General features: G+C 41.5%; 1 protein-coding gene and 1 long non-coding RNA gene across 8 annotated transcripts in view; one reads left to right on the forward strand and one right to left on the reverse strand.

Moving 5' to 3' along the window:
* LOC129011224 (uncharacterized) overlaps nt 1-16323 on the reverse strand; it is a 45436-nt gene extending 29113 nt beyond the window's left edge. For all 7 annotated transcript variants that reach the window (XR_010127210.1, XR_008493276.2, XR_010127209.1 and 4 more), the window contains exons 1-3: nt 16068-16323; nt 13139-13256; nt 8072-8195 (exon numbers count right to left, since the gene is read on the reverse strand). This is a non-coding gene — a long non-coding RNA (uncharacterized LOC129011224). The remainder of the gene's footprint in view (nt 1-8071; nt 8196-13138; nt 13257-16067) is intronic.
* Nucleotides 16324-16347: 24 nt separating this feature from the next.
* The window catches only part of RAB2A (RAB2A, member RAS oncogene family), a 102804-nt gene continuing 93770 nt past the window's right edge, over nt 16348-25381 (forward strand). Inside the window, exon 1 of the mRNA XM_054499519.2 lies at nt 16348-16705. Within this exon, the coding sequence (XP_054355494.1) occupies nt 16660-16705 (46 nt within the window). The 5' untranslated portion in view covers nt 16348-16659. The remainder of the gene's footprint in view (nt 16706-25381) is intronic.

Consider the following 25381-nt stretch of genomic DNA (forward strand, 5'->3'; position numbering starts at 1 on the left):
GCAGTGTGAGAATAGACTGATATATCAACCAAAAGAATTATGAGAAATGATATCCTGTTAGTATTTAAACCACAGGATTTTGGAGTGATTTGTAAAGCAGCAATAAACAACAGAAACGCAAGACTATAAGAACAAAAACAAAAGACCTATCTAATGTGGAAAATCAAGGAGGCTTTTCCAGAGGAATCAATAATTTACATAGAATATGGAAGAAAAAAAAAGTATGAGTTAACTTCCAAACAGAGAACAGTGTCCATAATGGCCTGTGTTTGAAGGGAAGCAGATGCACTAAAAAACAGAATGGAGATTATTCATTTTCTTTTCTTTTCTCTCTTTTTTTTTTTTTTTTTTTTTTTTTGAGACGGAGTCTTGCTCTTTCATCCAGGCTGGAGTGCAGTGGTATGATCTTGACTCACTGCAACCTCCACCTCCCAGGTTCAAGCGATTCTCCTGCCTCAGCCTCCTGAGTAGCTGGGATTACTGGCACCCACCACAACGCCCAGCTAATTTTTGTATTTTTAGTAGAGACAGAGTTTCACCATGTTGGTCAAGCTGGTCTTGAAATTCTGACCTCAAGCAATCCACCCACCTCGGCCTCCCAAATTGCTGGGATTACAGGTGTGAGCCACCACACCCAGCCTAAAAAACAGAATGGAGATCATTTTCTTATGCATTTTTGCCTAATTATAAAACAGGCCAGACATGGTGGCTTATACCTGTAAGCACTTTAGGAAGGAGGCCAAGGCGGGAGGATCACCTGAGCCCAGGAGTTTGAGACCAGCCTGGGCAATATAATGAGTCTCCGTCTATATAAGGAAAACAAATATATATATATATATATATATATATATATATATATACAGGGGGCTATATATATGTGTGGGGCTATATATATATGTGTGTGTGTGTATATATATATAGAGAGAGAGAAGCAAACGTGTGCATACATTTATTTTATACAACAATAGTATACTTAAGAAGGAAACAAAAACCCAGAGCTAAAACTGATACATCTAGTCTTGCTTATTAATACAGACTAGCTATTATGAGCCATCTGTAACATATACACATTGTGCTGGGACCATCTGCAATGTTCCTAATCTAATGGTTTAAATGATGGCTCACACCCTCATTAGATGATATTAGCACCTCAAAACACATTTGTTGGAAATAGCAAGGTACTGATCCCTTCAGATGCTATCAAGTGGCTACACTGTAAACTAATGCACATCCTAGCAGGAACAAAGGGAACACAGACATTGAGCCCCTTCTGTGGCCCAGGACATTTGACAGACTCATACATTCTTTCATTAATCTTAGCAATCTCAAGAGCAGCTATTATTTTTTATTTTTTACTTATTAAAGAAAGTAAATTTTTAAAGTTTCATTAGCTTGATCACACAGCTCGAAAGTAGCAGAGCAAAGTTTTAAATCCCAGGCTGTCTACCTCAAAAATCTGCATCTATAATAGCTGTTGTTGCTTGCCTTCTCTGCTCCCTCTTCCCCCTTTCTTCCAGATGTTTTTCAACACCCATATCCTCCCATGCAGCCAGTGAGCTTCAAGGGTGAGTCTCTTGCCTACAGCAGTTTTTTTTTTTTTTTTTGAGACAGTCTCTCTCTGTTGCCCAGGCTGGAGTGCAGTGGCATGATCTCAGCCTCCCAGGCTCAAGCAATTCTCATGCTTCAGCCTCCCAAATAGCTGAGACTAGAGGCGCGTGCCACCATGCCTGGCTAACTTTTGAATTTTTTTGTAGAGACGAGGTTTCACCATGTTGCCCAGGCTGGTCTCAAACTCCTGAGCTCAAGCAATCTGCCCGCCTCGGCCTCCCAAAGTGCCAGGATTACAGGCATGAGCCACCACGCCTGGCCCTCCAGTAGTATTTCTTAGCAGCAGGTGCAACTGGCACTTGGGGCTGACCAGTTCTTTGCTCTGCAGGGCTCTCAGGTGCATCTTAGGATGTTTAGCATCCCTGACCTCCACTTGCCATCATTCTAACAACTCAAAATGCCCAGCATACATTTGCATGGCAGTGCTCAGCCTGAGAATGGCCAGTTCACACAGAATACCGTGCCTCCTACCAATGATGGGTTCAGGAAGTTACCCAGCAACTGGTGAGCTCCCCCTTGAAGGGGATTTCCCTGCCACATGGAATGATCCATGTGCTTCCCACAACCTCGGCACTGCACAGTAATCCTATCACTTTGATATTCTTTTTCCCATTTTACAGATTAAGAAACTGAAATGCAGATGGAATCAATGGCATGGCCAGGTCATATGGTCAGTAACTAATGAAGCTGGAGGCTTAATGTACTGCAAAATAAAATTATGGGAGTGATCTGAAGATCTAGATTGGATCCCAGGGCCAGAACTGGACGTAATTTGATTGAATTTGTTAAAGTATCTAAAATGACTGTCATCACAAGTGGGGTTGGTCAGCCTTAAACCCTCAAAAAAGGAAGGTCTCAGAGATAAAAAGCAGTATTCTCTATTAAAACATGATTCATGGTTTAGATCTCAAGAACTTCAAACACAAAAAAAACCTTGTTTTAAACATGATTCATGGGAGTTTTTCATTCATCAAAGTATTTGGTACTTGGGCAAAGCCATTAGGCCAGGGTTATAAATGCCTGCAGAGGCCAAAGAGACAAATGGCGCTGTTCAGAGGGAGACAACAGGGTGTGGTTAGGGCTGATGAAGTAAGAGAGCGAATGAGCCGATTAAAGGTATTGGGACTGATGTTTGTCTCATCCCAAAAGTGAGATGGGTGACTCATGTTCTCTTAGCTTAAGGTCATTAAATCTTCCATAGACATTATTCTTTATCCAGGATAACAAAAAGCTAGTTGCACAAATAAAATATCCCTGTCTCTGGGACAATGATTTCTCATTGCAATTTGACCTCCTGCTTTTAAAAATCAGACTCATAAACTAGGTTAATGTAAGTCCATTCCTGAAAGATGAATTCACTCTTGATATACAGAGAAATCAGGTTTCTAAGCCTGATTTACTATACATACCAGCCTGTGACCCCCGCCTTGGGAGACACAATATATCCTTGCCTTGTGAACATAAAGCATACATCATTTCCTTGTGGACGACAAATATGTTTTTCTTATTTGTTATATGCTGATGATTTTTAAATTTGTCTGTGGAGGTCACAACTCTCATTAGTCAAAAATTTAAAAACCTGTACCAGGCTTGCTGTAAAAATTAGATGATTTAAGGTAGTTTGTTAAACATTTTTTATTGCATTAAACTTTTAGGAAATTTTAAGAATAACTGTGAGAGATTCAATAGATATATAGGTAAAGGACACAAGCATGTAATCTACAATAGAGAAACTACAAATGTCTAGCAGATAGTTGAAAAAAACATTTGGCCCCCACAGTTATACCAGCTATGTAGTATTTCTATCTCAAGCTCAGGCCACTCCCCCAAGCTCCAGATTCAAATGTCCAATTGCTCATGTGAGATCACTTAGAAGTTTACTGGCATCTCAATTCAACATGTCCAAAACAGAATCTTTGATTCACTCTCCTTTTTCCCACATACCTGGTCTTCTCCTACCTCAATTAATTGCATTACTTTGTTCATCAGGCAAAATATACAGGAATCATGCTTACTTATTTCTCCTTCCCAGTTCTTCCATACAAAGTCCCTCATTGAGCTGGACCTGGTGAGGTCCTGGACTCTTGGGTGCTGCCTGGACCCACCCAAATGCCAGAATGGGAGTGACTTGATTAAGTTCCTCAGGGAGCTAGGTTAAGCAGATAACTTTCTCTTATTTCACACACACACAAAAATCTTGCCCTCCTAGAAATTCACCTCTCAAAACAATACCAGCCAAGTAGAAGAGGAAAAGAAGAGCAAGTGTCTAGGGGCCCTGATTTGCCTGGACACCCATCTGGGTGATTTGGGGTGGCCAACTTGAAACAGCATTTTTTTCCCCCAACCCATTCTCTCCTGTTCTCAGCCAGCTTCCTGCAACCATGAGGTCAAAAAGAAAAACAAATATCTCTATGCTTTGACATTTGTCAAAGGTGGGCAAGGTACTCTAAAATGCAGGGTTCAGGGCAGGGGCCCCTTTCTTCTGAGTTCAAGAAAGGCACTGAGTCTTTTTTTTTAGACAAGGTCTTGCTCTGTCACCCAGGCTGAAGTGAAGTGGCAGGAACATGGCTCACTGCAGCCAGTCTCATTCTCCTGGGTTCAAGCAATCCTCCCACTGCAGCTTCCCAAGTTGCTGGGACTACAAGCACATGCCATAGTGGCCTGCTAACTTTTTTTGTATTATTATTGTAGAGACAAGGTCTCACTTTGTTGCCCAGGCTCATTTCAAACTCCTGGGCTTAAGCAATCCTCCCATCTCAGCTTCCCTAAGTGCTGGGATTACAGGCAAGATGCACCACTGTACCTAGCTTTTATTCATTTTATTATTCATCTTTATTGCTTTCATTGCACATGCTGTTAACTTCTTATGAACTGTTTGTTCTAATAAATAAGCACATCAAGGTTTTTAATAAATAAATCAGGACCCTATAAATTCTTACTAGTTTTAATAGAAACATTGCCGCTAAAATGGTGTATTCTAGCTGTGTGAGCTTTTGGAAAATGTTTTCATTTCCTTCATGTTTGAATGTTCCTTCCAAGTCTTTGAAAATATACATTCTGAGTTGAAAAGCTTTATAATAGGTAAAACTCATTAACCCATATACTTTCCATGCTGGGCACAGCAGGTGTGGTAGGTAGAAATATAAGATGACTCCCAAGATTTTTGCACCCTGGCATACACATATGCTTTTCCAGTTGTTGAAACACTAATTTAGGTGCTGCTGTGAAGGGATTTTGTAGACGTGAATAATGTTCCAAATCAGTTGACCTTAAGATAGAAAGATGATCCTGGATGGGCCAGATCTTATCAGTTGAGTCCTTAAAGGGAACAGCACCCTTCCTGACAGATTCAAAGCATGAAGGATTAAAAATAAGGGAGATTCTCTATTGCCGGCTCTAGAAATAGAGTAGGTCATGTGGTAAGTTGTTCAAGTGGCCTCTAGTTGCTGAGAGCAGCTCCCAGGTAAGAGCCAACAAGGAAATAATGACTGCAAGGAGATGAATCTGGCCACACTATGTAAGCTTGGAAAGGAACTCTGAATGCCAGATGAGGATGCAACCAAGCCAACACCTTGAGTTTAGCCTTATGAGATCCTGAGTAGAGAATCCAGTGAGACCATGCCCAGATGTACCACAACCCTAGAGGCTAAAGACAATACCCCCTAATTATCTCACAATGCTGTATTGTCTTTAGCCTCTAAGGTTATTTAGTAATTTAGTAATAAAAAGCAAATCCAGTAGGACCATGCTAATATTAAGATACAACCTCTATATCATATGATGCAGTGTGAATCAGCACAGTAGAGATTGCAGTATCTCTGGAAGCCATTTCTATACTGGACAACTCTTTGCAATAATTCAACTACACACGCAAGTGATCAAATTAATATATCTTACAAACTAAGTGTATCTTCAACAATACTCTTCCTTAACCAGTACCAAAAAGAAAATCTGTGAATATTCTCTAACACCTCTCAACACAAGGGAAAGTGTCACAGATGGAAGTGAAGACTAAAGAGAGACAATAGAATTCACTGATTAAGGTTTAAATATCTTACTTTTGCAACTTTTTATTTGCAAAAATAGAAAATTGATCATGTGAACACATTTGCATTAAAAGATGTTCCTGCAAATTAGGGGCCCTGAAATTAAGCTTCATTAGGTTTACGGTAAGTCTACCTCTCTCTTTATCCGTAGCACTTGGCAGAGGGCCTGGCATCTGAATGACAGGTCTCAAATATTCTTTCTCATATGATTACATTAAATAAATCATTAAATTGTTATTTACTTAAATAACTTTAAAATTTTCTTGAGTGAATTAACACTACTTAAAGGATCCCTGTAAACTGAGTCCACTTTCAATTTCCTATCTACTGGGTCACTTATAATAAAACATGTTACATGTATACTTCCTCATCTCTGCTTATTTCCAAGAAAGAAAAGGTAAATAATTTAGTTTTTGTATTTCAATTAGTAATTCAATAACCTGTCTGTTTTTTGTTTTTTCAAAGCAAAATAGCTTATCTCAGAGTTCAGATCAAACAATCTCACCACTGGTGTTTGGATTCAGTGTCTTTTGAGGTGAAGTGAAAGAAGAACCTTTCAAAAATGCATGCAGTTAATTCAAGGAGAGGAAGAAGGATCTAGTTCTAAAGAGATTTTTGTCTATAATTGGTTTTTCTAAAGGAAAAATCAACAAAAAGTATAGTGTATCAATGCTGAATACTCTGCTCTTTCAAACGGACACTTGCGTATTATAATTTGTATCAGATACAGTATCAAGAAAATTAAAATACCTATTTACTAAGAGCAAAAAATGTTCTTCAGTAAGTCTGGTAACGAAAACTTCAAGATAAGATTTCAAAATTACATAAGCCTGCAGTTCTTCTAATAAAGATTACTAAACTGTAGTATCAGAAAAGGTACTTTTGGGGAATCAAATGATACTGAAGCTTCCCTCCTGGTTTGTACCTTAAACTTGCTTAGCTAAACGCAGTGCTTTCACCACCCCCATTTAGTGTAACTTTTGTTAAACTTAACTTAAAATGCAAAATGATGCATAATGTACAATGTTATTCATAACGATAATAGCTGCTGTAGTATTTGGATATAAGAGTTTTCACAGGCAGGAAAACATTCAGTTTCTAAAAAATGATTCAAAGTTCATGAAAAAGTATAAATAAACGGTTTACTCTGTCGTTCACATAAATCCCTAAGGACGTGGAATGGAAACAAACAGCAATTATTCTTTAAAAAAAAAAAAATCCTTTTTAGGAGCTACTTTGTCATTGTATTCTAGCCTTAAAACAATTGCTTTGCATATAACTTTTTTTAAAACTGAAAAAATATGCTTGATCTTCCTTTTCTGACTACACAATTATTTTTTTCTTTTTTTAATCAAAAACTCATTGCTTGCTAATGACCATACAATTATTGTTATTGTTGTTGTTTAGAGACAAGGTCTCGCTCTGTCACCCCAGCTACAATGCAGTGACACAATCACAGCTCACTGTAGCCTCAAACCCCTGGGCTCAAGTGATCCTTCCAAGTAGCTAAGGCTACATGCCACCATGCCTGGCTAATTTATTTTTATTTTTTTATAGATGGGGTCTTGCTATGTTGCTCAGGCTGGTCTGGGATTCCTGGCCTCCAGCAGTCCTCCTGTGTAGCTGGGATTACAGACTTGAGCCACAGCACTGGCCTAAAATAATTATTTTTCAGTTCCTTATTTAAAATATTCTTAGCAGGCCGGGCACAGTGGCTCATGCCTATAATCCCAGCACTTTGGGAGTTTGAGGCAGGCAGATCACTTGATGTCAGGAGTTTGAGACCAGCCTGGACAACATGGTGACACCCCATCTCTACTAAAAAGACAAAAAGATTAGCCAGGTGTAGTGGCACTTGCCTGTAATCCCAGCTACTCGGGAGGCTGAGGCAGAATCGCTTGAACCTGGGAGGCAGAGGTTACAGTGAGCCAAGATTGCACCACTGTACTCCAGACTGAGTGACAAAGCGAGACTCCATCTCAAAAAAATAAATAAAATAAAATACAATATTTCTAGCAGTATATAAAACCAAAACCACAACAAACTTCTTTATAGGCTAATCCATTTATAATAAAACTGTATGTAGATAGATTACATGAACGTGATTTGACTCAAAATGGATCTGACTTCAGATGATATTTATTAGATGTCTGTTTTTATTTCTTTATCTATTCAGGTTTGTGGCAGCCAGCTACCAAGGTGGCTCCCAATGACCTTTGCCTCTGGCATAAATGCCCATGTGTAGTCCCTTCCTACATTTTATCATGGCTGGTCTGTGGGACTAACAGAATACACCAGAAGTGATGATATGCAACTTCTGAGGCGAGGTTGTACAAAGGCATTGAGGTTTTTGCCTTGTTCTATGTCAGATCACCCTCTCTGGAAGAAATCAACTGCCTTGTCATGAGGATACTCACAAAGTCTTATGGAGAAGTCCGTGTGGCAAAGAACTGAGGTCTCCTGCCGACAGCTGGGTGAGTGAGCCATCTTGGATGAAAATCCTCTAGCCCTAGTCAAGCCTTCAAATGACTGCAGCCCTGGCTGAAAAATTAAATGCAACATATGAGAGACCCTAAGGCAGAATCACCCAGGTAAGCTGCTCCTAGATTTCTGATGCACAAGAATTGTGTGAGAGATCAAATGTTTATTGCTGTTTCAAGGTTGTGCAGTATTTCCTCATAATCTGAACATTTGTAGAGGTTTCTGAGAATTGATCTCCAGATTCCATACATTGGGAAATTTAAAACAGCAGTGGAAGTACAGCAATTATTCTTGTCACAAACCTGAATTAACCTTACAGATTTTTTAATATGAGCCCTGAGATATAATTTTACTTTTTGGAGAACAGACTTACCCTTTTAATAGCTTAACTTTTCTTTTTTAAAATAAAAATGTTTGGAAAACTAGACTCCTATTTCTCCAGATTAGAAATGAAATTTGATCCTGTGGTGGCAGTTTTTCTCTCTCATCATTACATATGTTGGAAATTCTGATAAGGAGATTGTTAGAAGCAGAGATAAAGATTATATAAAAGAGAGAGCAGACAGAAAAGGGGGTGACATGTAATCTCACAATTCCCTGCACCACTTATTTATTTCCTAAAACCTTGTCTCATACAAAAGACATCAGAGACAGAAAGTTTTCTCTGTCCACATCTCCCATAGGGACAAAGATAGCTTACCATTTCTTGGAAAATAAAGAAAAAATGAATTTTTCTTTATCAAAATTTAAACACCATTAGGGATAGAGGTTAAAATTAATTGAGACATCTGTAAGAGTAACAAGTACCGCTACTCTGGGTACACTGCCCATGGGGTAGCCCTGCTCCACAAGAAGCAGTAAAGCTGAAACAAACAACAAAAAACAAAAAAAGAGTAACGAGTAGTTCTCTCTTTAGCACCATGTGAAGTATATTTTCATGATCCCATTCCCATTCCAATCCCAAATTTTCCAAAGCAAGGAACACCTACTATTTAACATAAAACATAGGACATATTAAAGACAAATGAAGAGTAGGGTTTGAAACCATTGCAAGATCTGGTCTCCACTGACAAAAAAAAAAAGAATTCAACAATGCAGATGATAAAATACTACTGACGTTACCTGGTTGTGTAGGAATTGTTCTCTTAATATACTTGGATACATTTGTAGAAAATAATCCACCTGCAACTTGGTATATATATTCTCTCCTAGCAATAATGTACTTTTCAGAGTGTCTTCACGTCTATCGCTAGAAATGCTATTATGTAAGTAACCAGAATTATTATCTCTTTTGAACAGATGATGAAAGTTTGAAGAGGACTTTCTCAAGGACAGCTAGTTAGTGGCAAGGAAGAGACTGTAATTCAGACTTTCTGGAATCCAAAATGGAGCCTTTCTCCTGACCATTGTCTCTGTTTAATGCACTAAGCAAATCTCTAGGACTTAGAAAAAATAATTAATTAAAGAGTATTATTCTTGTTTTTAATTCACTTTTAAGTTCTATATTAATTATTAATTCAATATATATTATATAGTGGTTTTTTTTTTTAAAGATAGGGTCTCACCCTGTTGCCCAGGCTGGAGTGCAGTGGGAGTGCAGTGGCACAATCATCACTTACTGCAGCCTCAAACTCCTGGGCTCAACGGATCCTCCCACCTTAGCCTCCCTAGCAGCTGGGAATGCAGGTATGAGCCACTGTGCCCAGCTTATATAGTAATTTTTTTTAATAGTTAAAAACAATTTTTAAGGCCAGACAGAGTGGCTTACATCTGTAATCCCAGCACTTTGGGAGGCCAAGGTGGGAGGATCACTTGAGTTCAGGAGTTTGAGACTAGCCTGAGCAACATAGCAAAACCCCATCTCTACAAATAATAATAATTATTATTTTTGAGACACAGCCTTGCCCTGTCACCAAGGCTGGAGTGCAGTGGCGCCATCTCGACTCACTGCAACCTCTATCTCCCGCTTCAAGCGATTCTCCTGCCTCAGCCTCCCAAGTAGCTGGGATTACAGGCACATGCCACCACACACAGCTAAGTTTTGTATTTTTAGTAGAGATGCGGTTTCACCATGTTGGCTAGGCTGGTCTTGAACTCCTGATCTCAAGTGATCCACCCGCCTCGGCCTCCCAAAGTGCTGCTATACCAGGCATGAGCCACCATGCCCAGCTACAGAAATAATATTTTTAAAGTTAGCCAGGTGCGGTGGTATGTGCCTATTGTCCCACGTACTTAGGAGGCTGAGGTGGGAGGATCACTGGAGCCCAGGAGGCTGAGGTTGCAGTGAGCATGATTGCACCACTGCACTTCAGCCCAAGCAACAGAAACCTCATCTCCAGAAAAAATAAATTTTTTTAATGCAGACAAGGTCTCACTATTTTGCCCAGGCTGGTCTTGAATTCCTGGACTTAAGTGATTCTCTCACCTCAGCCTCCCAAAGTGCTGGGGTTACAGGTGTGAGCCAGCATGCCTGACCATATAGTTATATTTTTAATGCAGTATTTTATAAAATTAGCTTATTGTTATCCCAATATTCATTGTTTCTGTTCCATACACTTATATCAGTCCTTTCTGTTACTAATGATCAGTCCATTGGTATAAAGAATAGCCTACATATAAAAGAAACTTTTTTCTCCCACCTACACACACTTTGCCTGAGGATGTGAATTTGCTGTCACTAATTTTTGACTCTTCAAGTAGCTTTCTGAAGGATGAGCAGAACGGAATGCAAAAGAGAAAACAGTCACTTCCGGCTTCAACATGGAACCAGATTATTGAACCAGAAACAATGAATATTTGGATAATAATAAGCTAACCAGAAATAGGTCATGAGCGGAAAAGCAAAACAAGAAATATTACTAAGAATGTTATCCAACTAGACTAGAAATGGCATATCAAGTAGATGAGAAAAACAAAGTACAATAAGGAGGGTTGTTGAAGCACCTGGAATGACTAGGGTAAGACAATAGCTATAAAAGATAATGCCCTTGAAGACCCAGCTTAAAAGACTCTCCCTCTGCAAAACCTACCCTCATTCCCCCCCAAAAATTGTACTCTCTAAAATAATAGAGCTCCTCTCCTGTAGCCTTCATCAGGCCAAAGCTATTTATGACTTAGCACGAGACGACTCTAATCTCCTTTAAGGCAGAGTCCTTGTTGGGCTCATTTAACTCCTATGGTTTTTTTGTTTGTTTGTTTTTAGAGACTGAGTCCCATTCTGTTGCCCAGGCTGGAGTGCAGTGGCACAATCTCGGCTCACTGCAACTGCCCCCCCGAGTTCAGATGATTCTTCTGCCTCAGCCTCCCGAGTAGCTGGGACTATAGGTGCGTGCCACTGTGCCCAGCTAATTCTTGTATTTTTAGTAGAGACGGGGTTTCACCATGTTGGCCAGGCTGGTCTCGAACTCCTGACCTCAGGTGATCCACCGGTCTCGGCCTCCCAAAGTGCTGGGATTACAGGCATGAGCCACTGAGCCCAGCCTCCTGTGGTTTTTTGTTTTTTGTTATTGCCAGTTGTGTGAGTTGGGGTAGAGGGAGAGATATATTTCCTTTGCAGCTACAGTTCTGATTAACAGGTTGAAGGTGGAGGAGGACAAGGAGGAGAGGAAAGGAAGGGGGAAACAACCTCAATGTTTAGGAAGTGTTCTCTGTGTGCTTGACATAGTGCTAGACATTTTATATATGTCATCTCAGAGGGGAAACTAAGGCTTAGAGCATTTAGTAATCTACCCAAGATCACTCAACTGATGTTGAGTGGTAAAGTCAGGATTTGAATCTAATTATTTCTTCTTCCAAAACCGGTACTGAGTTCGGGTGTGGTGGTTCATGCCTGTAATCCCAGCACTTTGGGAGGCCAAGGCAGGTGGATCACTTGAGGCCAGGAGTTTGAGACCAGCCTGGTCAACATGGCAAAACCCCATCTCTACTAAAAATACAAAAATTAGTCGGGTATGGTGGTATGCACCTACAGTCCCAGCTACTTGGAGGCTGAGGCACGAGAATCGCTTGAACTCAGGAGGTGGAGGTTGCAGTGAGCTGAAATCGCGCCACTGCACTCTAGCCTGGGTGACAGCGCGAGACTTTTTCTAAAAAACAAACAAACAAAAAAACTGGTACTGAGTTTAAGTATTTGCTGGAAAATCAGTTCTGTTATGGTATTTGGAGATGGCTGAAGGAAAGCATTTCACAATTGTTCTTAATTATTTCTGGGTCATGGAAGAATCTCTCCCATAAAAGTGTACATGTGCAAATATATACATCATTATCAGTTTTGCATACCATTTCAGAAGGATTGGCTAAGGAACCATGGAAACCAAGGCAAAAACCTCAAGATTACAGTATTCCCAACCACCTTCTCCCATTCCACTCCACCCTATCCCTCTTCCCAAAGCCTGAGAGTAATTAAAACCAAAGAAAATATAAACATGGAAGTTTGGTTGGGAGAAGCAAATGCAAACTTCTAATATAGTATTGCACTCGAAAATGTCATGGAGAACTTGATTAGGAGACACTGGAAGAATGTAGTGTTACAATCTTGAAATTTCAGTTATGACCTTCAGACCATATATGATGTAAGGCTGAGAGACAGAGTTATCACAACACATTCTAAGAGACTGAAAATAGCCGAAAATCAAACTGAATGGAAAATTCCAGGAAGTATACTATATTTACTGGAAGAGAGGTTTATTTCTGTTATTTTGTCTGGGGAACTTTTCTTGAAAAATATGTTTGGATTTTTATGGGCTAAAGAAAATGTTTTAAATGAGGTTTATGTGATTTTTATTTATACCCTGTATTTTTTCAGAGATTTAAAGGAGATTATAGGTTTATAGAAAATATAACAAAATATTATGAATCATACATAAGAAAAAAGGTAGAGACATAAAATAGAGGCAGGAACAAAGCTAATTTTAAACCATGAATTTATATAGTGATTAGACCTTTACTTCCTCAAGTTAATTTCTTTTTTTTCTTTTTAATTTTCTGTAGAGACAGGATCTCACCATGTAACCCATGCCGATCTTCTTGAACTCCAAGGCTCAAGGGACCCTCCAGCCTTTGCCTCCCAAAGTGTTGGAATTACATGCATGAGCCACCGCACTCAGCCCCTCAAGGTAATTTCTAAAAATTATGCAGCACAAAGAGTTTTATGTATTAGGTATACATTTTTCATAATTTACATGGTATTTTCACATACATTGTCTTATCTGATCCTAAATGGACTTTGTTAAGCAGTTATTATCCACATATTCCAAATAAGGAAACTGAAGCCCAGAGAAGAACTTGAAAATCCTGTCCTTCAAGGTGGGAGAATTGCTTGAGGCCAGTAGTTCAAGACCAGCCTGGGTAACATAGGGAGTCTCCATCTCTCCAAATAATAATAATAATAATAATAATAAATGATCTGGGCGTGGTGGCATGTGCCTGTGATCCCAGCTACTCAGGAGGCTGAAGCAGGACAATCACCTGAGCCCAGGAGGTCAAGACAGCAGTAAGCCATGACTGGGTCACTGTACTCCAGCCTAGATGACAGAGCAAGACCTCCTCCCAATCAATCAATCAATTAGAACAATATGCATTTGACATCTATGGCCCCTCCATTTTCACAAGAGGATTACTACCTTCTTTACAGATGGCTTTAGATTTGGAGGCTGGCTAAGCATAAAATTGAAAGACGTCATGCTTGGAATAGCCCTTTTAAGAAACACTTAACTCCTTTACTTTATAGACAAGTGCACTGAATCACTCATAATTTTTTTAAAAATTATTTTTATTTTAATAATTATTTTATTTATTAAGACACAAGGTCTCAATCTATAGCCCAAGCTGGAGTGCAGTCGCACCATCCTAGCTCACTGCCACCTCAAACTCCTTGGCTCAAGCTATCCTCCCTCTTCAGCCTCCCAAGTAGCTGGGACCGCAGGCACAAGCCATTGCAACCTGTGCTCTGAAGCTTTAAGAGGCCAAACGATTCCTCACATTCATCCGATCAGTTACACGTAGAGCCAAGACCAGAAGCCAGGTTTCCTAAGTTATTTTCCTCATAACACATTGCCTCTATAGCTTTATATCCATTTCTATGATTTTTATTACATACCCAGTTCTGACCCTGTTTCCTGTCACAATTTCCCTTGTCTACTGAGTAAAGTTCTAAATGCATGGTGACATAACATATAAGGCCCTGCATAACCTGGCATAAGAGACCTCTCCAGGTACTCTCCTCCTCTAACAATGCAGGAATACTCCTGATCCCTAGGATGCCAGGCATTTGTGTAACATCCTGATAGAGTCGTCCTGTTGAGGCTGTGCTGGTGAAGGAAGGCCACATCCCTCTATCTTGTGAGAGTGAAGACTTGAGTTTCTCTATCACCCAGGAAGACTTGGGTGAAAGCACTCAAGTGGGAGGGACAAAATGACATCTGAAACCTGAAGGCCTTGGGCAGGGACCTCCCCTTCCTCAAACTAAAGGTGAATGAACCAAATTTTGCGATTCCAGGTAGCTTTTCATGTCAAATTTTCATGTCAAATTCTTCCGTGCCATCCCTGACCCTTTAGTAAAATCCCCTCCAAATATTCCAGAAAAACCTTGTGAGTTCATATTTGGCAAGGCCATCCAAAGCATGTAGCAACCCTCCACATCTACCCAGCATGATGATGTCAGTACTAATTATATAATGAGAGGCCCCAAAGAGAAGAGTATTAGGCAACAGGAACCAGGGCCACTAAATCTCAATTGCTTTTCCTCAGCAATGATTCTCCTTCCATATGAGGTTATGGGTTACGAGGATATGAGTTAGTCAATTAGCTTCCTTATGCGACTTCAAATTCCCTGAACAGATCCAGGAATTTTGCACATTCTGTTCCTTGTCCATAAACTTTGGTTCCCTTCCCCAAACTGTTGTTCTTTCGACAAACTCTATACATAATTCATATTCCTGGCTCAGAAATCATAATCTCTAAGTAACCTTTCCTGACACTCTATTCTCCACCTCCTCTTCCATAACCTGTGCTCTTTTTGAACAGAGTGGTGACATTTTGGGCTGGATGATTAAAAAAGAAAAGTAGAAAAACAGAACATAGAACATACAGGGCCTCCAGTTGCTGTGCCTGGCAGTACATGAAACATAGTATTCAATAACTATTATTTGAATGCACAGTCATTTTGTTTTTTCCTTTAACAGTATTTCTTAACAGGTAACTCATGAACAATGCAAAAAATGTCAAACTGCACAAAAAAATTCAGGGAAAAGTACATTTTCCCCCCAATCCCATTCCCTCCTTTCTCTTAATACCAGTTACCTTTCCTTTCAGATTGATTATGCATACATGGGTATGTAAATGTTTTCCCACTATTTGTTACACATAAAAATTATATACAATTCATATATTACATATGGTGCATGTTATATACACACACATAAACAGATCGTCTCAGTTTTGCTTAACCTAAGTCAGGCTCTTTTTTTTTTCTTAGAGCAGCCCTCAGAACCAGGATAGGTCCAGAGGCTTTATTTATTTTTATTTACTATTATTATTTTGAGACGGAGTCTCGCTCTGTCGCCCAGTCTGGAGTGCCGTGGTGCAATCTCGGCTCACTACAACCTCCATTTCCCGGGTTCTAGTGATTCTCCTGCCTCAGCCTCCCGAGTAGCTGGGATTACAGGCGAGCATCACCACGCCCGGCTAATAGTTGTATTTTTAGTAGAGACGCGGTTTCGCCATGTTGGCCAGGCTGGTCTCGAACTCCTGACCTCAGGTGAGAGCAACGTAGTACTCCACTGTGCGCGCATACCATGATTTACTTTGCAGTCCCAGATTTACGGTTTCCAATTTATAAATACTGCCATTTTCACCTTCAAGCCCCGATGCCAAACACAGAAATACCAGACCACCCCCACTCCCTCGCCTTGTGCCTCCCACATTTTCACACACATTTTCAGGAGCCCAGGGCGCGGCCCTGCACCGAACACCGCCTCTGCCGTCCCCCTACTTGCCCCGAGCCCCCACCGCAGGGCGGAAGGCGATGGAACCGCGCCTCTGCACCCCACCAGCCCCGTTCCCCGGCGTCTCCCGGCCGCCAGGCTCGCCCGCTCAAACGTGGCAGAACGACCGGAGTCGGGCCTCGCCCTGCTGGAGGACAGGGCGGACTGGGCAAGGCAGGCTCGGGGCGGGGCGGGGCGGGGCGGGGCGGGGCGGGGCGGAGCCAGCGTGCGGGGCTCCTCCCCTTTCCGCCGGCGGCGCCGGCGGCAGCAGAACTTCCGGGTCAGCGCGGAGGCGGGGCGGAGGCGCCGCGGCGGCTGTTATTGTTCGGCTGGGCTCGGTCGGGCGCTGTCTCCTTCGGCTCTGCGGGTGTCAGTTCGTCCGGCTTCCTCACAGCCCCTCACTCCCGGCGGCTGACAGCAGCAGCGGCGGCGGCGGGCGGCGCCTGGCTTTTCGTGGCTGACTGGCACCGGGGTTAGGGGCGCGGAGGAGGAGCAGTAGCGGGAGGAGGAGCCGTGTGCCCTGGCACTGAGCGGCCGCGGCCATGGCGTACGCCTATCTCTTCAAGTACATCATAATCGGCGACACAGGTGAGGGCCCCGGGCGCGGCCGGGCGGGTGTCGGCGGCCTCCGGACCCGGGCTGAGGGGCAAACGGCGTCTGGCAGTGGCGGGGACGCGGACTCCACCCGGCGCCTCCCTCCTGGCCGCGCCGCTCCATTTCCGCAGTGCTGGAGCTGGTGACGTGGGCACTGCGAGCGGCCGCGGCCTGGCCAGGCCCGGTCTGCAGCCCCCGACCCGGCCAGTCTTGCAGCTGAGGGCCGCGGCAGCCGTTTGCGACGCCCGATTCAGGAAGTGTGTGACAGGAGGGGAGGCCTAGAGCAGGGCCGCAGGGGCCCAACTCACATGACTGCACCCCACCCCCAGGGCCCCTTGCGTTAGGTCTCTTAGCGGCCCCAGGAAAAAGGAGGAGGGAAGCCTAGGAGAGCAGAAGGTGTTGGGGCCCGAGTCTTAGTTCCTGACCAGTCCAACCTTTCTCCACCTGCACGCATCTGTCAAGGCCTGGGCAAGGCGCTTTTTGGCTTGGGACAGGCAGCCGAGAAGAAGAAAAGGAAACCTTTAAAATATGTATTTTATATATATATATGTATTATATGCTTTTTTTTAACACCTTCAACTCTCAAGTCAGAGTAAGTCACATCTCATTACTTGACGACTGGAGAATCCCTTTCGGGGTTAGGAAAGCATGAACGAGTTCTGTGGACTTTTGCCACGTGTGAACTGGGGTTATTTAATAGTAATGTAAAGTCGTTCAGTGCTCTGGGTGTGTACTTAGGTATGTGTATGTTGGGGACGCTGATGTTTTAGATATGTCAAGTTCGGTGTCACAACTGCTAATTTTCAGGTGAGCTCATGTCCATTTGAAGCAGAAAGAAATTCAGTTATCACTTAAAATGACGTCCTAGTATATTTCACAGAAAAGTAAACAGACTCTTCGTAGATATTTTTAATACCTGTGATTTGGCATTACTTTGAATCTAATAATAAACATAAAGATTGTTTAGCTGTTGCAACTATTAATATACCAGAGTCTGATTTCAGTGGTTACTCTTGCACAACTTTGGACCCTTTGCACAACTTTGGTAATGTAAGCAGCAGTTCGTAGTTGAACTAATGATGTGGCAGGTTCTATAAGTAACTAAAGAAGTATGTTGGCCGGACGCGGTGGCTCACACCTGTAATCCCAGCACTTTCGGAGGCCGAGATGGGGGATCACCTGAGGTCAGGAGTTCGAGACCTGCTTGGCCAACGTGGTGAAACCCCGTCTCTACTAAAAGTACAAAAGTTAGCCGGGCGTGGTGGCAGGCGCCTGTAATCCCAGCCACTTAGGAGGCTGAGGCAGGAGGATCACTTGAGCCCGGAAGGTGAAGTTTGCAGGGAGCGGAGATCGTGCCACTGCGCTCCAGGCTGGGCGACACAGAGAGATTGCGTCTCCACCAAAAAAAAAAAAAAAAAAAAAAAAAGTATTTATTGCTGCCTGAAAGAAAAACTTTCTGCTGGATACATGAGTTTTCAGCAAGGTTTTCTGATGTGTGTGTGTGTGTGTGTGTGTGTGTAAATTGGATTTATAAACTTTAAAAGAAAAATGCTGTGGTGTATTTGGAAGAAGGAAGGAGAATTCTAAAGCCTTCTGGCAAAATTTCATTTAGGCTGTAAAAACAGGATTGGAGAGGAATGCCACATTAACTGTGATATGAGTGGGTTTGAGAAATAGAAGCTTGTGACTGTGGCCATTTGGCTATCTCATTAGTGGTGAAGATTCAAATCAGACTTTGCTGGTTGCCTTTTTTCAGTTTTTTATTTGAGGCTTTACTGTGGATAAATAAAGTATTGTGCATGGAGTAGTGGGGCTACAAATCCTAACAAGTTAATGCTCTGTTCTCTTGGAATTTGCTCTTATCCAAAAGCAGTCCCCACGCAGTTCAAAGGGAAGACACTTCTTTCTTGTCATTGCTGCTCATAGGACCTAGTTCAGGAACGGAATTCTTGACACTGTATTGTCTGCAGCAGTACTTCTCCCCACTCCAGTTCAGCCAGTGTAGTTTACTGTCAGTTTAATCATCCTGAAGCATGAATGTCAAAAGGCTACTCCTGTTTGCTCACAATTTTTAGTTTGACCTTCAATGAACTCTATATTTTAGCCCCTATCTACATTTCCAGCCTTCTTTCCCACTATTCTCCACCTTGCTTCTGCCATTGAGACCCAGTGACTGATGTCGGTGTTTTTTCCTGGGCCCTGCTACTCTCTATTCTTAGAGTGCTTTCTGGCACAGTCTCTCCCTGTGGAAAATCCATCAGTCCTTCAAAGTCTTATCTGAGTTTTCCATAATGCCTTCACAGTCAACATATATTAAGCTCTTATTGTGTGAAGATTTTCATAGTGTCCTGGCTGAAAGTGACTACTCCTTTTCTGAATTTATGTTTCTCACTTTGTGTCATTCTTCTGATATTGATCCCAGATTTTCTGTTGTATAGATACTTGTATAGGCATCTCTATTATGTAGGCACCTATTATATACTTCTGGAAGGCAGAAAAGATGTTTTGTATGGCTCTGTGTTTCTTTCAGGAAGAGCCTAGTAAAAGGTAGGCCCTGTATATTTAATTAATAAGAGGGGAGCCAAACAGGCTACTATATTCCTGTTTGTATGTATTAATAGCTTAACAGAGGTGGTGTCGTTGTTGTTGTTGTTGTTGTTGCCCAGTTCTGCCACCTTCTTGCTTACTAATTTGGGCAAAATCCTTTACCATATTTCTTTAATTCAGAGTGTACCCATAGTTGTAAGATACACTGAGTGTGGCCCTCCCCTAGAAAAGATGACTTTAAAATCAGTAATGTGAGGTCCACTTTGATTTTTTAAAAAGTCAGGGTCAAAAACATGCATCTTAGAATGAAGGAAATCACCTAATTTTTCTGTTTCCCTGTTTCCCTAACCTATAACCTTCTCTCAGTATGTGAGATAAAATGAGGATAAATGTGAAAGTACTTTGATTTCTCAAAGGAAAGGAACAATGCACATTTTTCCTTTTCAGAATTCCCTCTTTAATAGAAGAGGTTTTAAAAACTTTTACATGATCATGATGATACTGTTGAGCTGTTTTCTTACTGTAAGACTAAATGCAGTTAAAATGTAGCTTTAAATTTTTTCCTTGTTCCTGTCTTGTTTCTGAATCATTTAGTAAAATGTGTCATTTAAATCTAGATGTAAAGTGGAAAGTGGTTTTTAATAAGCAGTTATTTATTTAATAAGCAGTTAATCATCAAGCATGGAGAGAAAAACTACAAACCTGTAGTAATTTTTGCTTCTGAAATTCTAGCATCTGCCTACCATTTTAACCTTATCACTAACCCTCCCTGCTGCTCAACTCTCAGCAAGGTAAACAAAGGCACAAATTTGGTTGTGTTATTTCTGCTAATATCTGAAGCACTCCTTCTTGTTCTTCCCTATCAAAAAAAGTTATGTCAAAAATTTTTGTCACCTGGCCAACTCCTTTTTATCCATTCTTTTGAGATTTTAACAAATCCTTCCACTCCCTGTTGCATTTTACACTGGTCCCCTCCTCTCTTCCCTCATTCTGTTTCCCTTCTCTTCAGTCCCAGTCCCACTTACATTTTATTTTTTGTTTATTTTTCACTCTTATGTATGTCCCCACCGCTTCCATTTTATTTTATTTTACTTTATATTATTTATTTATCTATTGAGACATGATCTCTGTTGCCCAGGCAGGAGTGCGGTGGCACTATCACGGCTCACTCACTACAGCTTCAGTCTCCTGGGCCTAAGCAATCCTCCCACCTGAGTCTTCCAAGTAGCTGGGAACACAGGCACATGCCACCATGCCTGGCTAATTTTTAAATTTTTGTAAGGATGGGCTCTCACTGTGTTGCTCAGGCTGGTCTCAAACTCCTGGGCTTAAGCCATCCTCCCACTTCAGCCTCCCAAAGTGCCAGATTACAAGCACAAGCCACAGCTCTCAGCCCCACTTGCATTTTAAATTATCTTTTTAGTTAGGAAGGTCTTTGCCTTTGTCTTAGATGCGAGGGTACACCATTGAGTGTCAGATTTATTTAATAGATAAGTGGATGGATCCTTGAGGGGAGGCACTAGGTGATGTTTGAGCTGAAATTAGAATGATGAGTAGGCACCGCCAGAGTGGGCATGGGGGAATGTCTGGTATGTAGTTGAAAGTTTATTTCTGGCTCAGGAGAGAGTAATCTGGGATAGAGATTTGGGAGCTAATAACATAAAATGGAGTCCCTATTACCTGAGAGTTCATTTTCTGAGTTTTGAAATTACAAGGTTATGTAGGGAAGAAAAATTCTCATGACATGAAAATAATTATTAATAAGTTATCACTTTAAAAAATTAACTACTCAAGCTTACTTCTAATTCCCATCCTCCTGATTGGCATAGAGGCTTGCTGATCATAATATAGTTCAAATTAGTTGCAAAGTGAAATTATGTATCATGCTAAAATTGCAAACATTTGTTTTTTGTTTTGTTTTTGAGACGGAGTTTTGCTCTTGTCACCCAGGCTGGAGTGCAGTGGCGTGATCTGGGTTCACTGCAACCTCCACCTCTTAGGTTCAAGCGATTCTCCTGCCTCGGCCTCCCCAGTAGCTGGGATTACAGGCGTCCGCCCCCACACCCAGCTGATTTTTGTATTTTAATAGAGATGGAGTTTCTCCATGTTGGTCTGACTGGGTCTCGAACTCCTGACCTCAGGTGGTCCACTCACTTCGGCCTCCTTAAGTGCTGGGATTACAGGTGTGAGCCACCGTGGCAAGGCAGAATTTGTTTCTTTGATGCAAGTGATTTGGAGCATTGGTTCACATGCAAAACCATTGACAAATGGGGATCTGACAAAGTTGTCCTCCTGGAATGAAGTAGGTGGTGATTGTTCATTGAATGAATTGACAGAGGAAAGCTTGGATGTAATGGTGGGAAATACTAGTGTTCATGGGGCACATGGGGAAAGTTATCAGCATAGTAGACTAACAAGGAATAGTCAAAAGAGCAAGAGACCTGGGCAGTACGGTGTCATAGAATCTGCAGAGAAGGCAGATCCCAGAGAGGGAGTGGTTACCAGTGTCATGTGCGTAGAGGTCAGAGACTATTGGTTGAAATGGTAGGAAGACATTAGTGCTTTGCCACAGTGTTCGATTCAGACGTCAGTGAGGGGGAGAACTAAGGTGTATTTTCATTTATGTTAAAAAACTGTGGATTTCTATATATGTGTAAATAGAAAAAGTCCCAAGACTACACACTTAACTGTTACTTCTGGGGAGGAGAGTAGAATTATATGCTTATATTGATTACACTGAAAGAGTTGGTGTTGGTGAAATGGGGCTTTTTATATTGTAGGGTCCTCCTACTTTCTTTTTAAAAAAAAATTTAAACAATATCACACATAGTATTGGTGGTTTTACAAAAAGAGTTATTGGGAAGTTACAAGTAGAACTATGCATGGATTATTTTATTGAAGAATAAATATGAGTGTGTGATTGTATTTTGAGATAGGAGAGATTTGAGGTTGAAAGGTTAAATACAAGAGAAGGGGAGGTAAGGAGCAAAGTTGTAGAGGATTTGGGGAAGGATTGGGGAAGGAAGGGCATTACATTCTCAATAGCTCTAGAGAAAAGCAGAAGGAAGACCTCTTCCTGTGGGAGACTCAAATTTGAGTTTCTTTAGATTCTTGTGAATCACTGGAGTGTTTGTTTAAAAACAAAAATTCAGCAGCCCAACCCCTAGAGATTCTGATTGACTAGATTTGAGGTGGAGCTGAATGTTGCAAAACCTGCGGCCAGAAATACTAGTCATTTTATTTTATTGTATAAGCAGATTTGTTAGAGTTACCTTCAAAAAACAAACTGGGAAGTTCAGAGGTAGAAAAATTCTATTAAAGCTTTTTTATTATGAGATGTAGCATGCATATAAAAGAATATATATAATATATATACACAGTTTAATAGTTTTAAAGAATAATGATAAACACTCATGCAAAAGGACTCCACATTCTTTTTTTTTTTTCCTTGAGACAGTCTCGCTGTCACCCAGGCTGGAGTGCAGTGGCACAATCTCAGCTCACTGCAACCTCCTCCTCCTGGGTTCACGCCATTCTCCTGCCTCAGCCTCCCGAGTAGCTGGGACTATAGGTGCCCACCACCACGCCTGGCTAATTTTTTGTATTTTTAGTAAAGACAGGCTTTCACCGTGTTAGCCAGGATGGTCTTGATCTCCTGACCTCGTGATCTGCCCGCCTCGGCCTCCCAAAGTGCTGGGATTACAGGCATGAGCCACCGCGCCCGGCCAAGGACTCCACATTCTTACATACGTCTCTTTCTCAACCAGTTTTCCACTAGCCTGAATTTTATATTAATCCTCCCCTGCTTTTCTTCCTAGTTGTATCACTTATGGATTCCTAAACTATATTATTTAGTGTTGCCCATTTTTAGATGTGCTTAGCTGTTTCATTTATCAAATGAGAGCTGAAACATATCTTTTAACATCATCTACAATTTAGATGATACACTTTTGTTATCCTTAAATTCTTTTTTTTTTTTTTTTGAGACAAGTCTCGCTTTGTCACCCAGGCTGGAGTGCAGTGTGCGATCTCGGCTCACTGCAAGCTCCGCCTCCCGGGTTCACACCGTTCTCCTGCCTCAGCCTCCCGAGTAGCTGGGACTGCAGGCGCCCGTGACCGCGCCCGTGACCATGCCCAGCTAATTTTTTGTGTTTTCAGTAGAGATGGGGTTTCACCATGTTAGCCAGGATGGTCTCGATCTCCTGACCTCGTGATCTGCCCGCCTCGGCCTCCAAATTTTTGCTTTATGTATGTTATTGGTAGTCTTTCAGGATTTTTGACTAGCTCTTTTCTGTCTGTTTTCTAACCCAGTTTATTTACTACTTCCTACCCCTAATATTTATACTATGCCTGAGACTTTATAGTGAATCACAGAGGCTGTTGTCCCTGTTGTTCTCATTCCTTTTTACCTTTCTTAAACTCCTCTGGTGACTCTCCCTCCTCATCTTCTTAATTGATGTTCTGTCCTTTCTGTCCCATGCCATTCCTGTCCAGCATGAAAGTTTCTCTTTTATCTCCCCAACTGCACCCCTCCTTCATTTTAACTGTTCAGCTCTCCTCCTCTTGCAGTAGCCAGTCAGTTTGATGTTTTATTTGAGCAGACCCTAATTTTGCCATCTCAGCTGTTTTTCTCTTTCCTTCTGGCCCAGCTGTGCTTACTTCATTTGTTATTCTCTGCTCATCTTCAGTCTATGAGGCTGTGTCCTTTGCTACAAAAGATGCAGCCATATGCAGACCTCTCTTGTCCCTCTCCTAACTTTACATTTTCTGCAAGAAACTGTCCCATTAGATTTCATTAGCCTTGATTATTTGCAAGTTTTATAATACTCTAGTTTTAGCTGTTACTCTTCACTTGTAAGTAAGAGATCCCTGGCAAAAAGGTTCTAGATTCTCTCTCCTGTAATGCACAGATAGTAGCCCCTTTTTAATTTCTGTAGTGTTTCTTAACTCAAACTATTAATATTTGGTTCTCATCCATGGAAATGCTGTTTTAGTCACTCTCCAGGGAGTCCCAGACATCAGTATTTTTAAAAAGTATTGTTTGTATTGATGGTAGTACTGTAACATTCCACTGCTGGTCAGCCATGGGCCTTTTTTGCTTATTTTTCTAAAATTGATTCTTCTTTTTCTGTTGTCAAATTTTCTGCTTTGGAGGATTTTATTTAATCCCTAAGGTGTAGCCAGACTGAATTTGTATGGAATTCTCCTAGCTTTTCGCATTGTGGTCTGTATAGCAGATTCTCATGAGTAATTCTCCACACTTTTTATAGTTCCTACACCATATCAAAAGCTTATTATCTGTTAATTCTTCAACAGATATATGAGATTACTGTTTTACAGATGAAGAAACTGAGTTTTGTCATTTGGGGCAAATTATCGTAGTAGATGGTTGATATGGTTTGGCTCTGTGTCCCACTCAAATCTCATCTCAAATTTTAATTTCTGTAGTCCCCACGTGTTGAGGGAGGGATCCGGTGGGAGGTGATTGGATCATAGAGGTGGTTTCCCCCATGCTGATCTGGTGATAGTGAGTGCTCATGAGATCTGATGGTTTTATAGGTGTTTGACAGTTCCTCATTCATACTCTGTTTTTCTCCTGCCACCATGTAATATGTGCCTGCTTCCCCTTCTGCCATGATTATAAGTTTTCTGAGGCCTCCCCAGCCATGCAGAACGGTGAGTCAATTAAGCCTCTTTCCTTTATAAATTACCCAGTCTCGGGTAGTATCTTTATAGCAGTGTGAAAACGAATGAATACAGTGCTAGAACAAAGATCTGGGGTGTCTGACCCCATGGGCCATTCTCTTGATTACAGGGTGGTCTGGCTCCATTCCCCTTTGCTCTTTCCTTCCCCATATCTTCTGAGTTTTTACTTTTCATACCCATAATGTAACTTTAGGTTTCTCCCAGTTCTCACTTTAAAGTATTCTCATTTTCAGGTATAGCTGAGAGTCACTGTGTTTTTAGCCAAATCTAAGGGAGAAAATGAATATTGATAGCTGCATGCTGTAGCCAACTCCTTAAAGGAAGGATGGTGCCTGGAACAGAGTTAGAGTTAGTGCTTCAGTAAATAATGAATGTGTGCTAGGTAGGTTCTGCTGGGTAGGCTGCATGCATTGACTA

This window comes from Pongo pygmaeus, chromosome 7 (assembly GCF_028885625.2).
Source record: "Pongo pygmaeus isolate AG05252 chromosome 7, NHGRI_mPonPyg2-v2.0_pri, whole genome shotgun sequence".
Taxonomy (NCBI): Eukaryota; Metazoa; Chordata; class Mammalia; order Primates; family Hominidae; genus Pongo; species Pongo pygmaeus.